The sequence below is a fragment of the Lipotes vexillifer genome, unplaced genomic scaffold (assembly GCF_000442215.2).
Source record: "Lipotes vexillifer unplaced genomic scaffold, Lipotes_vexillifer_v1.1 scaffold749, whole genome shotgun sequence".
NCBI classification, from domain to species: domain Eukaryota; kingdom Metazoa; phylum Chordata; class Mammalia; order Artiodactyla; family Lipotidae; genus Lipotes; species Lipotes vexillifer.
In genome coordinates, this window is record NW_006782834.1 from 2,181,129 (window position 1) to 2,196,302 (window position 15,174).

Below are 15,174 nucleotides of genomic sequence, written 5' to 3' on the forward strand. Positions count from 1 at the left end.
CAGCCTGCAGATTATTGAAATGGGATCATGACAGACCCAGAGGATGAAAGGTCATCCATCACCCAGAGATTCTGTATTTGAAGACAAATACTATAACTGATAAAACTTTGGGATCCGATATCCTTTTAATAAATTCCTTTGATTAAATTATTCAGAGTGTATTTCAGAGGGAAAGATCTGGAAGGATGCATTCCAATGAGTAAAGAGTGGTTACTGCTGACTCTATAGGAAGTATTTATATTTTCTACGTTCTTTTTGTTAGTCTATATTTTCCACTTTTCCTAACATGAGCATTAACATGTTAAATAAAATAATTTTTTAAAATTTAATGTAAAAATATGTCATCTTGCGTTTCCATTAAACTTTATGACCCATGACATTATATTACAGGTACACATTTATTCTCAAGATTAACATGCCAAAAAACCCTCAGTAAGCTTAATTCAAAATGAAAGAAAATTATATTGTAAAGAAAGAGTAAAGGAGCTATTCACTCAAAACCAGGGAATATAATACACTGGGAAAATGAAATAGAGCAATTCTGCTTTTTAATGGTTTTATTTATTTTTACAAATAGTTGATATAACTATGTAGTATTGACAATGCTACCAAAATGTTAGAATACCAAATATGAAATTGATCTCACGGCTGATAAAATACATAAAATATTGATTAACTGAAGCAGAAGACTATTCTGAAATGTTTGTATTAGTTGTAAAGTTTATGGATGTTGCCAAGTCAAAATTGTACAACTGTGGAGGGACATTCATTATAAATTTTGTTTAATGTTTAAAGAGAGAGAGAAATAGCCAAGTACATAGTAAATGAAATCTGTCTAATCATCTTCCCAAGATTCTTCCGTGCTTGAGTTATTTTACAGAAGTCTTGTTACATTCACATTTACATTCCTTCCTCATACACATCTTCTCAAGGAACTAAAAAAAAAGATGAGAGAAACTCCTTTAAATTGGCAAACGAAAATTGTACGGTCTAGTCACAACCACTACCACACCCGAATTCACAGTCTCACACTCTGATGTATATCCTGATAGGACCCAAAATCTGATGTCGATGATAGACCATGCGAGATGGTGGACTTTGGAAGGTAGTTGCACACCATCAGAAATATCTAGATATAATTCACACTTTTTCCTGTGGCCAAGTCCAGCCCGGCCCAGCTCGGCACAGCCTTGTGCTGCTCATCTCTGCTATTAAAGGCCTGGGGCTTCTGTGTAGCCGAGAGAATGAAGCTGTAGGTAATGCACAGAGCAGTTAATCCAGCAGCAGATACTGGAATGTGTATGTAAGTATGTATGCTCATGTAACATACATAAACATGTATGTATACAAGGTGTACATAGACATTTAAGGGAGTAAAAAGAGAATGAATGCTCACATATAAATTTAAATAAGTAAGGATTTTATATATAGATAGATAATTTACCATCATAGATTCCCCCCTCTCTTTTAGTTGAAATCCTACTGATAAAATAGAGGATATAGGATATAAGAATAAAGGGAGAAAATATTCCAGGGTTTTGAGTGACAGGTGTTCTCAGGGGACTCAGCCATAGCCAGGGGCATCACCTCTCTTTAGTTGATGCAGCTAACAGAGTAACTAGTGAGTCAGGCATGCTTCCTTTTGCCCAAAATTGAACTAAATGTTCAGCAACAGAATGGATTCAACCAACAGGGGACAAATCAAAATAAATAAAACATCCTCTTTTGCCACTAAAGAAAAAACTATGAGTCGCTATAATGTCAAGAGCAAATAGGGATATATATGTATATACATATACCTCCTTGGCAAGAAGAATATATATGTGGGTGTGTATGTGTGTGTATGTATGTGTATGTGCACATATATATCACATAATTATATTTATGCTTAAGTATAATTTTGTGTGTATTATATAAATATATAATCATACATACAATTGTTATAAAATATATAAGCATATTTTATATATTATACATATAAATATATAAAATATATTTATGTAGGCCATATATGCAGATGAGGCAGTTACTAAATACATAAGTACAAAAATATGTGTAAGTATATTAACTATATCTTATATATAAGTATCTTATATATAAGATATATACTTATATCTAAGTCTATAAAATATACTTATGTAGGCCCACTGTTGATGCTCAAAGCTATTGGAGAGATTTCATCCTAGTTCTAGAATGGATTCTTCTAGCCCATTAGTCTATTATCGTACTCTAGACTTTCCCTTCACATCGCCTGATTTAACTTTGAACAAGTCTGGATCTGAGATTGGTCAATATATCTATCTGCCAGTAAGCGTCAGCTGTTGTTAGTTCTACCGCTCTTAGAAAAAAAGAAATCCAGTATCCTAGTTCCAGGAACTTCTACCATCTGGGCTGCAGGTCCTCCTAAGGACTCCACGGGCCGTGAGCACAGGGGACACTGGACAAACACAGAACTTATCAGCCACCACTTGGGCCCCAGGCCGAGCTGGCTTCCTGCCATGGTGACAGGGCTGGTCTGGGGACAGATCTCCAGGCTGCAGGCCCTCCTGCTAAACGGTCCGCTCTGCCAGCCTCCCACCCCACTCTTGTTATCTGTGGCCTCCCGGGGGAGCGCTCCATGTGGGAGGCGGGGGGGACCAGCAGCACAAGCTCAGGGAGAGGGAAAGACAAAGTGGGAAGAAGACGGAAGAGGCTGCAGGGCTGTCCGGGAAGTGACCTTTGGCCCTAGTCTGCGTCCTCATGTACCCCACAAATAGCACAATAATAGTCCCAGCTCCACTCCCAGCTCCACTTCGTCCTGACCCCAGCATGGCTCCTTAAAAGTAGAAGTGAAGGAGACTTGACACTTCCTGGAGAATTCACTGTTTTAGTAGCAGGCTCACACCCTGCACATGGATCCCTTTCACTTTGGCCCCGTTAAGGCCAAACCCAAGGAAAGTGAGTCAGCAGGGAGACAAAGCCTCGGACAGCAGGAGCCAAACAGGCGGAATGAAAAGAGCGGGATGCCAAATCCCATCTGTGGGCCCCCGTCTGGGGAAAGCACACCCCTTCTCCCAGGGCTGAGTCCTGGTGTGTCCCTCTAGAAGTATTTTGATTTTGTCAGGGTGCTGACCCCTTCCCATCAACAACTGTGAGCCCCTCAGTAGGTCTTTCCGAGGTCTTTCCGACCCTTTACTCACACTCGGCATCCTGTAGCCCCTGCTCAGAATGAAATCCTTAAAGGCAACTGTTCCATGAAGGTCTGCAAGTAACTCCTCCTAAAAGAGGGTCCACACTTTAAAAAACTGGTCAGCTGTCAGAAGCTTGATTTCATATTTGTCCTAATTAAAAGCACTTAGCCGTTTATCAAGTATGTTATTTTAAACGACTTCCTTCTCATTTAGGAATATGTGTGTAAATAACGTTCAGAAGTTGATGAATACAAAGGCTTTCAAAAGATATCCAACCTTCTCTCCTTTCTCTGTTCTTTTTCTCACCCTTGTATCAAGGATAAGCAACACATTTTATCAATTCGATCATTATTGACCTAGGATGTCCGGAATCTAATCTACTTGAGATTAATAATTGTGATACTGTGATTTATAATAAGAGACAGATATTTGGTCTTCTTCCCATTCCTGGCACAGAGGCCTTAAAACCCTTGGAATTTCCTAAGTCATGAGAGCCACAACGGTGAGAGTCTTTTCTTATTCATAACAAGCCCCTTTCAACCACACTGCAATTTATCTTAATGAAGTGTTTTTTGGAAAGCCCCTAGATAGCTACTAGATGGCGGCTGGTTGCCAGGGAAACCAACCACGTGATTAGAGGGTTGGCACTTTCAGCTGAACCTCCCCAACTCCAGGGAGGGGAGAGGAGCTGGAGGTTGAATTAATCACTAATGGCCAATGATGTAATCAATTATGCCAATGTAATGAAGCCTCTATACAAACCCAAAGGAGGGGGTTTGGAGAGCTTCCAAGTCGGTGAACATGTAAAGGTACCTGGAGAAGGCAAGGAAGCTCCAAGGCCCTCCCCACATGCCTTACCCTATGCATCTCCTCCATCTGGTTGCTCCTGAGTGTACCTCTTTATAATAAACTGGTAATCTTACTAGATTGTAAGTACACTGCTTTCCTGAGTTCTGTGAGCTGTTCTAGCAGATGATCAAACTCAAGGAGGGTGTCGTGTGAACCTCTGACTTACAGCCAGTCAGCCAGAAGCACAGGTGACAACCTGGACTTGAGACTGGCATTTGCAGTGGGGGCAGTTTTGTGGGACTGAGCCCTTAACCTGTGGCATCTGATGCTCTCTCCAGGTAGGTGGCATCAGAATTGAGTAGAATTGTAGGACATCCAGCTAGTGTCAGGGAATTAGAGAATTGCTTGGTGTGGGGAAAACCCCCCGACACATTTGCTGACCAGAATTGAGAGTGGTAGAGGAAGAAATGGGAGTCTTTTCCTACTCAATATATATCCACAAATTTTAGATCTTAACTCCAAAGGGCATGATAATCAAAAAAGACTTGATCCAGTCCCAACATCTTAGGGGTATTCATGCATTCATTTGGCTTTTCCTTTTATTTATTGGAATTTAAAATTTGGGATATAGAAGTTTATATCATTGTAATTCAGTTCTTTAAGACCATTTCACCTTCCAAATGAACTCAATCAAGAATAGTCAAAAGTCATGTGTTTCCAGCAAGACAGCCATGTCATCACAGTGTCCCTTACCAGCACACGATTGCACCCATGTCTTGTGAACTGACTTCAATATGACGTGGCATTTGCACTGTGACAACCTTCAGCTCAGATGATCAAGCCTCAGCATATACACGTACCTGTTCCCATAGCTCCTTTTTAATATTCTCATCTTGAGCTTTACGTAAGACCTTGGGGTCAACCAAAGGTTCATCGGCTCTTTGCTTTTTCCACAACTTGGTGTTCAGATACCATGCTCCGTACCTCATCTTCACCCACTTTGGTGTATAAGGATTCTGTAGAAATACCATAATTCCCAATTTCATTAGTTTGTTTGGTTTGTCATTTCAATAAAGCTAAGATTTAGCTTATGAAAGCAGTATCATTTATTTTTAATTTATGGTTACTCCTTGCCAAAGTATTTTATGAAGTTTCAGTGTGCTTTGATTTACAAAGGTAACGTGAAAAGTTCATGACTGAGAAAATAATGTGGTAGTTAAGCATGGCTTTTGGATTTAGACAAACGTGGGCTCAAATCCAGCCTTCCGCACTTAGTAGCTATGAGTCCATGGACAAGTTAGTTAGATTCTTCATTTGTAAAATAGAGATAATAGTATCTACCCCATAGGGTTGTTGGGAAGACTAAAGGAGAGAATTATGTAAAGCAGCTAGAACTCATGTAAGAATCACATATTTCGGTGAAGGGTAATGACCTTCAACAATACTCGGTCAACCAAAATAATAAGTTATCAGCCTCTCTGTGAGCCCAGCTCTATACTCAGCTTTGTGAATGGTACACTACCTTTTGATCCAAATGCTATTCAACACCAGTCTCTTGCCTCTTTATTTTTTAATTTTAAAAAAATATTATTATTTATTTATTTATTGGGCTGCACCACGTCTGAGCTGCGGCACGTGGGATCTTCATGGCCGCCGTGTGTGGGATCTGCAGTTGTGGCATGCGGGATCTTTTTAGTTGTAGCATGCGAACTCTTAGTTGCAGCGTACGGGATCTAGTTCCCTGACCAGGGATCGAACTCGGCCCCCTGCATTGGGAGTGTGGAGTCTCAACCACTGGACCACCAGGGAAGTCCCTCTTGCCTCTTTAATTGGAAGAGAGAAAGAGGGGGAGGAAGAAAGAAAGAGGGGGAGGAAGAGAGAAAGGCGGGGGAAGAGATGTCTTTCCTTTCTTTCTCCCATTCCTCAGGAGTGCATCTGCTGGTTCACAGCCTGATGCTGTGATGCAATACCCGCTCATTGTCTCATCATGAAAGGAGGTCTAACGCTTGTGTAGGACAAAGAAACATGAAACACAAAGACCCTGATCCTCCCTCTTCTCACTCATATCTAAACTATGAGGTGGAACGTGTGGCCATTCTAGAGTCAAGCCAGAAACACCCGCCTGAAACAGAGATGATGGGACAGAGCAGAGGGGAGGGAAATCCCTTCTCAGAGCTGGATTCAGCATTATGATCCCTCCATTCCAAGCAGACTGACCTCCTTGCTAGAGCAAGGTTTCTAGAGCACCTATCACACTGCTGCCTCAGTGCCTTTGCACTCACTCTTCCCTCTCCATAATGCTCTTCCCCAAGACACCCACATGGCTCACTCTCTTACCTATTTCAGGTCATCTTTTCAGTTGTATCTTCCCTGACCACCCAATTCAAAAACTGTAACCCCTCACAACACTGCTTGTCTTCTTTCCTTGCCTTTCCTTGCCTCATTTTTCTGAACAGCACTTATCGCCACTTGATATGCTGTATATTTTTCTGATTGTTTGTTGTCTCACCTCTCACCTTCTAAAATGTAAGCTGCTGAGCTTGTTCCCTGCTACATCCCCCTGGCATCTAGAACAATACTTAGGACACAACAGGTGCTCAATAAATATTTGTTGGGTTAAAATCAGGTTTCTTAACTTCAGCGTTATTGACATTTTGAGCTGGATAATTCTTTGCTGGAGGTGGGGGGCGGCGGTGCTGTCCTATGCATTGTAAGATGTTGAGCAGCATTCCTGGTCTCCACCCACGAGATGCGAGTAGCATCTCCAAATTGTGACAACCAAAAACGTCATCTCCAACATTGCCAAATATCCCTGGTGGGGTGTGGGGGTGGGGAGGGGGACACAATTGCCCTGGCTGAGAACCACTGAAATAAAGGGAGGAGGGTAGGAGAGGAAAGAGAGGAAAAAGGAAAGGAAGGGAGAGGAACGCAATCTACATATTGCTCCACTAACGAACTTGAGCTCTGGCATACGTTAGGTTGCTGGGTACCTGGTGATCTTTCAAGATTCAGCACAAACATAATTTCTTCTGTGAAGTCTTAACTGTACCCACCCTCAGCCCATGCCTGGTGGAACTGGTTACTTCTTCCTACAACCCGGCTGAACCATGACATCATTTCATTATAGTCAGTCATTTATCCATTGACCTCACTAGACCGTAAGCTCCTTAAATGCAGGAAACAGTCCTTCATTTGCTCCCAGCACTTTTCTGCACATAGTAACAGATGCTCAGAAGTGTTTGTTGAATTAATGTATAAATAAATGGATGAATGAATATACAGGGCAAAGAGAAACATGCTACAATAGAGACACAAACTGCTGTGAGAGATTAGAAGAATAAATTAATGTCAACCGAAGGACCTGGAGAAAACTCCACGGAAAAATTGGCATCTGACCTGTGTCTAAAGGAAGATGTAAGAGTGTAGACATGAGAAGAGGGGCACGTCAGGCAGAGGGAATACTGTGAGCAAAGGTAAGGCAGTCGAAAAGCTCAGAGTTTTAAAGAACATCAAAGAGCAGAGGATAACAGGCCTGAAGAGTATGTGGAATAAGAAAATAAAGATGGAGATTCCATCCCCGGAATAGGGACCAGATTTATCCTTCCACCTGCAACAACCAAAAAACGAAATATAGATATATAGATACATATATATATTTATAAGACACTGGACATCAAATAGCAAAGGACAGTGATCCCTGAGAGGCAAAAAGTGAATGAGATAAGCCCCCCAACTGCCCCAGTTCACTGTCTGCAGAGTTCCCAGGCCACAGAGCAGGAGAAGGAGGAGCCCAGGAGGAACCTAGTGGACTTTTTGAGTTGAGAAGACAGAACTGAGAGTCCAGGAAGACCAAGGCAGCTAAAGTTTGCAGCCCAGAGTAACAGAAAGGAAAGAGCTGCACAGAGAGGGAGCTACAGAGGTTTGCAGAGGGTCTCCATCTGTGTATGTCTGGGAGGAAACCACCTGAGGTCTGGGAAAGAACTAACCAAAAGGATTAGAGAGAACAGTGTCCTGCATGCACACAGGGCCAGGGCCAGGGCCTGTTCCCTCCTGGGAGACTCAAAGATTCACAGGATACTGGGTCGAATACACAGAAGGGTCTTGCATCAGTAGGAGGGAGTTAGCCCTAGACGAAACATTATTTTGACCCTTCTCAACAGTTCTTAAAAGCAAGACCCAAAAGGATCAAACTTTTCCAGACACAAGAAACATGAAGGCATACACACCAATGTATATAATAACCACACTGCTCAAAACCAGTGACAAAGAGAAAGTATTAAAAGCAGCCAAGAAAAAACAGGTCCAGAAAAACAAAGATAAGGATGACATAAGATTTCTCATCAGAAACAACACAACCAAGAGGACGTGGAGCAACATTTTTAAAGGACTAAAAACAAACAAAAAACTTTGAACCTAGAATTCTATACCCACAAAAATATCTTTAAAAATGAAGGAAGAACAAGGATATCTTCAGACGTAGGAAAGCTGGAAGAATTCATCGCCAACAGATCTACACTAGAAATATTAAAAGAAGTCCTTCAGGCGGAAGGAAAATGATACTCTGTGGAAATCTATTTGAACTTTTGCATAGTGATCCTCCATCGGCCAGTCAAAAGTTGGATTTTGGCAATAACCACCATGCTTTATAAAGCAGCATTTGTGCAATTATTTGTAAATATAGAGAACTGAGCAGTTTCATTCAGCCCAGATTCAGAACAAGCAGTGGTTCAGGCCCCATGTGCCTGAACCACATGGATATAATTTGCCTGTCCAGCATCATTCTGCATTCTACCCTTTAGAAAGATGAGAGGAGAATGGAAAATTTAAAGTGCTAAATTAGTGATGGAATGCATAGTTTTCATAAACTTTATGCAACAGAGTCAAAGATGGAAAACATCACGAATGTAAAAATAGGTCAGCTGATCATGTTCAATTATGAAAGGACAAAGTTGGTATGTCAAAAATATTGGAAATACAGTATCAAAGATTATGTGTAAAAGACAGAGGGAAATTATTATCTTCACTTCCAGAGAAACTAACTCTGTAATCTCCCCGCTTCCCACCCACACTTAGGCACGTAAATCTGTTGTTGGACTGGCACAATTTGACTTGTGTACATACATTTGCACTAACACATTGTGTAGAAAAGTACTTAGGGGCCCATGGTACTTCCCTTTAGGACATAGCTTGTTTTTTCTCGTCTCTGCTTCCTTGTTCTGTCTTCAGAGGAAATTGGTGCTGGGAAGCTGAGCGATTTGTTAATTATCAGGCAAGCATACGGTCAAGAATGATGGTCTGTGGTCGAAAAGACGGCCATAAAAATTCAAGAATTCTTTGGACATACACAGTGTTCACAATTGTTAACTGCAGCATCTTACTCTTGCAATAATAAACATTCATGTATATTTCTACTGACTATTAGAATTTCAACATGTAAAACACATAAAGAGATAGATTTCAACATATAAAACACACAGAGAGGTTGTCTCAACATATAAAACACATAAAGAGGGAAATAATGACTGTTCAGATATTAACAATAATGCTGAATGGCCTGCCTTGTTTGTATAACTGACTTTTTAAGATGTATTAAATATTCATTCATTTAACAAATGTTTGTTTATTTATTGTATTTTTTACAAATGTTAAACATCAAAAAAATTTCAAGAATTTTACTGAAAAAGGTCAGTGCCTTCTGAAGTACCAGAAGTCAAGAACATTTAATATTTTAATACAAGTTAATTTCCTTTGATTCTCAGTCTTTCTCCCTTTTGGCAGTTACCTGTGGTTTCTGAAGTCTCTGCTCATAGTGTAGTTTCTGGGAAAACTGTGGCTTCTGCAGTTTATTCAGCCCAATCCTTTCCTTTAGCTCCAGAGGAACCTGGCTGGGTCTCATTGTGTGGAGCACATTATAGCTTGGTTTGCTCTGACAGTCGATGTCAAACTGTTTCAGGATGAACTCCTCATCAATGTTCAGGCCCCCCTGGAAGAATAGCACAGGGCATGAGTCAAGGACAAATGGTGACATGCCCCTTCTTCCTTCTTTAATCTACAGGAGGTATTCGACCATGGCCGGAGAAGAGAGAGGTGGTTTAAAGGAGAGGTAGAAAGTGCTCAGTCACCATTTGTAGGAGACAAGAAGTATTTGGGGTCTGGAGAGCTTTGTCAGTGCATTAAGAGACAACTTAGGACCTACAAGAAGCAGTGAGTCCTGAGGGAGATAGTGATGCTGAGGAAAATTCAGTCTGTTTGATCAAAAGCAAACATCTCCAACACTTTATAGTAGTAACATCTTTAGAGGTATTTTCCAGACATGTCTGGAAATGTTAGTGTGTGCTCCGCCCACAGCCCCTTATACAGGAAGCTGCCCTGTTCGGGGCTCCTACCGAAGCCATGGGCTCCTTCTAGTCGGCCATGTTTTGTGCACAGAACAAACCCGCCTTCCGTCCCCCAGCCATAGCTGGCAGGAGTACAGATGGGCACATTAAGAGCCCCTAATCTGTAGACTGACCATGGATCTATGATATGGCTGAAAGATAACTTAGATTTGAAGGATAGTAGAATATAGCACCCCAAAATATGCCTCTGGCTTAAGGCTTATTTTGAGCTGATGATTTTGAGAAACAGCAGACAACACAGGAAACGATCTAGAAACGGAGTAGAAGTCACCCTTTAAGTGAAATTTACATTTATTAAAAAAGCTCCACTTGTAAGGCTGTCTCCCTCTCCATTCCAGGAAGAGAAGGAAGACTTTAAATCATAAGACACGCTTAGCAAAGGAAAAGGCACCCACTTAAATTTGCATAATAAACCATACTCTTGTTCTCCTATTTCTTCCTGGTCACCTCCCCATTACTGACTCCCCACACCATTCTCTCTTTTTCCTTGGCGCAAGTTGGTATTTGAGCCTGAATTCTAAGCCATCTAGGAGAGTTAGTCATTTTTCCCTGGGTATCTCCCATGTATATATGAGGTATACTTGTTAATAAACTTCTGTTTGTTTTTCTCTTGTTAATCTGCCTTTAGTTATAGAGATTCCAGAGAGAACTTAGAAGAATAAAAGGAAAATTATTTTTTCCTGCTCTACAGGCTCAACACAATCCTACTTTGGACTATATAAGTTGGGGAATGTAGAGAATGAGGTCATTAGCAACTGAAGCTGATGCTGGAGTGAAATTTATAGACAGGGGTCATTAAATCGAGTCAGGGGTATAAACTAGAGCAAGCAGAATCAATGAGGTAAAAAAACAGATAAATAAACAACATGGAAGGAAAGTATAAACTAGTGCTATGGAGAAAATACCACAGGGTGATGTGATTGGGACCAAAGTAGTATGACAGTTATGGGACCTTGGTCATAAGGGACTGAAAACAAGGCTGGTTACCACAGCAGTTAAACAATTATCCTAGGGTTCCTTACACTTCCTGCCTCGAAAGAGGAATAGTCTCCAGCAGTAGGAATGAAAGAAGTGGAAGGGCTGGGACTCGGGCAATCCTATCGAGTCAGCTTGTAGACAAGCAGTGGTAGAGTGGGCATCACCTACCCTGTCCAGCATCCCTACTCCAGTCACACTCTGGAGAGCCTCCCTCCACCACTTTCAGTCAATCTGTTGCGAATGGGCTGGACATGCCCACCTCTTGGCCTCAGGGTTGGACATGTGACCTAGACCAGTCAATGAGCATATTCAATCTCCTTACTCATAGTGGATATAATTCAGGCACAGGTGTGACCCACGTTAGTCTGGTGAGAGTAAGCCCTGGATTTGTCCCTATGGGAAGAAGGTTGCTCTTTTCCCATGTTAGGTTGTTGCCTGGTGGGATATAAGCTTGGAAAATTTAGTGAATACTTTTGATATCTCTTAGGGAAAGACTACAGGAATGTGAAGTCAGAAGAGAGTAGCTAAGTGATAGGGAGAGCACCTAAAAACATTTTAGCACCCAGATCCAGCTGTGCCTGAAGCTCTGAATACTTCTGGATGATTCCCTTTTCTCACTTAATCTAGTCTGAATTACATTACTTGCCAAAGAAATAGTCCAAAATAATATATTGACTAAAACTGACTAATACACTAAAAAAATGGGGGGAGGGGGATTGAAAATTATAGAGAGTCTTAAATTCAGGAAAAAAGCATCAGGAATCTAGACATCTACAGGGACTCAGGGACAGAAATAGATAACTAAAAAGGTTCTTAGAAGGAGGGCAAGAAAAGAACTTGATAACTGAGTCAAAAGTCTCTTCATGTCAAATACTTTTCGTTAACGACTGTAGTCAAGCGTAGCTTTCCAAGTACTTACAGATAAATATAACTGAGAAAAATGAATTGAAGAAAGAGGGAAGGACAGAGAGAAAAGAAGGTCCTAACATTGAAATGAAAGATTAAAATATGAAACAATGGGGTGGGGGAAATGGGGAGATGCCCAAAGGGTACAAACTTCCAGTTATAAGATGAGTAAGTTCTGGGGAATCTAATGTACAGCATAGTGACTCTAGTTAACAACGCTTTATTATATACTTGAAAGTTGCTAAGAGAGTAAATCTTACATGTTCTCACCTCACACACACAGAGGTAATTACATGAGGTGATGGATTTGTTAACTAACCAGATCATGGTAATCATTTTGCGGTATATACATGTATCAAATGATCACATTGTATACCTTAAACTTACACGTTACATGACAACTGTATCTCAATAAAGTTGGGTGCAGAGAGCCACTTTAAAAAATATATGAGAGGGCAGACAGCAGAAGCAAGAAGAACTACAATCCTGGAGACTGTGGAACAAAAGTCACATTCAGAGAAAGACAGACAAGATGAAAAGGCAGAGGGCTATGTACCAGATGAAGGAACAAGATAAAACCCCAGAAAAACAACTAAAAGAAGTGGAGATAGGCAACCTTCCAGAAAAAGAATTCAGAATAATGATAGCGAAGATGATCCAGCACCTCGGAAAAAGAATGGAGGCAAAGATCGAGAAGACGCAAGAAATGTTTAACAAAGACCTAGAAGAGTTAAAGAACAAACAAACAGAGGTGAACAATACAGTAACTGAAATGAAAACTACACTAGAAGGAATCAACAGCAGAATAACTGAGGAAGAAGAACGGATAAGTGACCTGGAAGACAGAATGGTGGAATTCAATTCGACGGAACAGAATAAAGAAAAAAGAATGAAAAGAAATGAAGGCAGCCTAAGAGAACTCTGGGACAACATTAAACGCAACAACATTCGCATTATAGGGGTCCCAGAAGGAGAAGAGAGAGAGAAAGGACTGGAGAAAATATCTGAAGAGATTATAGTCGAAAACTTTCCTAACATGGGAAGGGAAATTGCCACCCAAGTCCAGGAAGCGCAGAGAGTCCCGTACAGGAGAAACACAAGGAGAAACACGCCGAGACACATAGTAATGAAATTGGCAAAAATAGAAGACAGAGAAAAATTATTGAAAGCAGCAAGGGAAAATGACCAATAACGTACAAGGGAACTCTCATAAGGTAAACACCTGATTTCTCAGCAGAAACTCTACAAACCAGAAGGGAGTGGCATGATATACTTAGAGTGATGAAAGGGAAGAACCTACAACCAAGATTACTCTACCCAGCAAGGATCTCATTCAGATTCAATGGAGAAATCAAAAGTTTTACAGACAAGCAAAAGCAAAGAGAATTCAGCACCACCAAACCAGCTCTACAGCAAATGCTAAATGAACTTCTCTAAGTGGGAAACACAAGAGAAGTAAAGGACCTACAAAAACAAACCCAAAACAACTAAGAAAATGGTAATAGGTACATACATATCGATAATTATCTTAAACATGAATGGATTAAATCCTCCAGCCAAAAGACACAGGCTCGCTGAATGGACAGAAAAACAAGACCCATCTATATGCTGTCTACAAGAGACCCACTTCAGACCTAGGGACACACACAGACTGAAAGTGAGGGGATGGAAAAAGATATTCCATGCAAATGGAAAAGAAAGCTGGAGTAGCAATACTCGTGACAGATAAAATGACTTTAAAATAAAGAATGTTACAAGAGACAAGGACAGACACTACATAATGATCAAGGGATCAATCCAAGAAGAAGATATAACAATTATAAATATATATGCACCCAACATAGGAGCACCTCAATATATAAGGCAACTGCTAACAGCTATAAAAGAGGAAATCGACAGTAACACAATAATAGTGGGGACTTTAACACCTCACTTACACCAATGGACAGATCATCCAAACAGAAAATTAATAAGGAAACACAAGGTTTAAATGACACAATAGACCAGATAGATTTAATTGATATTTATAGGACATTCCATCCAAAAACAGCAGATTACACTTTCTTCTCCAGTGCACACAGAACATTCTCCAGGATAGATCAAATCTGGGCTACAAATCAAGCCTCAGAAAATTTAAGAAAATTGAAACCATATCAAGCATCTTTTCTGACCACAACACTATGAGATTAGAAATCAATTACAGGGAAAAAAAACGTAAAAAACACAAACACATGGAGGCTAAAAAATACATTACTAAATAACCCAGAGATCACTGAAGAAATCAAAGAGGAAATCAAAAAATACCTAGAGACAAATGACAATGAAAACATGATGATCCAAAACCTATGGGATGCAGCAAAAGCAGTTCTAAGAGGGAAGTTTATAGCTATACAAGCCTACCTCAAGAAACAAGAAAAATCTCAAATAAACAATCTAACCTTACACCTAAAGGAACTAGAGAAAGAAGAACAAACAAAACCGAAAGTTAGCAGAAGGAAAGAAATCATAAAGATCAGAGCAGAAATAAATGAAATAGAAACAAAGAAAACAATAGCAAGGATCAATAAAAGAAAAGCTGGGTCTTTGAGAAGATAAACAAAACCATTAGCCAGACTCATCAAGGAAAAGAGGGAAAGGACTCAAATCAATAAAATTAGAAATGAAAAACGAGAAGTTACAATGGACACCGCAGAAATACAAAGCATCCTAAGAGGCTATGATAAGAAACTCTATGCCAATAAAATGGACAAACTGGAAGAAATGGACAAATGCTTACAAAAGTATAACCTTCCAAGACAGAACCAGGAAAAAAATAGAAATTTGAACAGACCAATCACAATGAATGAAATTGAAACTGTGATTAAAAATCTTCCAACAAACAGAAGTCCAGAAGCAGAGGGCTCCACAGGTGAATTCTATCAAACATTTAGAGA

General features: G+C 40.3%; 1 protein-coding gene across 1 annotated transcript in view; it reads right to left on the reverse strand.

The window, feature by feature from the left end:
- Positions 1–869: 869 nt before the first annotated feature.
- The window catches only part of FAM47E (family with sequence similarity 47 member E), a 32,258-nt gene continuing 17,953 nt past the window's right edge, over positions 870–15,174 (reverse strand). Inside the window, exons 7-10 of the mRNA XM_007455440.1 lie at positions 9,742–9,942; positions 4,820–4,975; positions 3,180–3,257; positions 870–935 (exon numbers count right to left, since the gene is read on the reverse strand). Coding sequence (XP_007455502.1) covers positions 870–935; positions 3,180–3,257; positions 4,820–4,975; positions 9,742–9,942 — 501 coding nt within the window. The remainder of the gene's footprint in view (positions 936–3,179; positions 3,258–4,819; positions 4,976–9,741; positions 9,943–15,174) is intronic.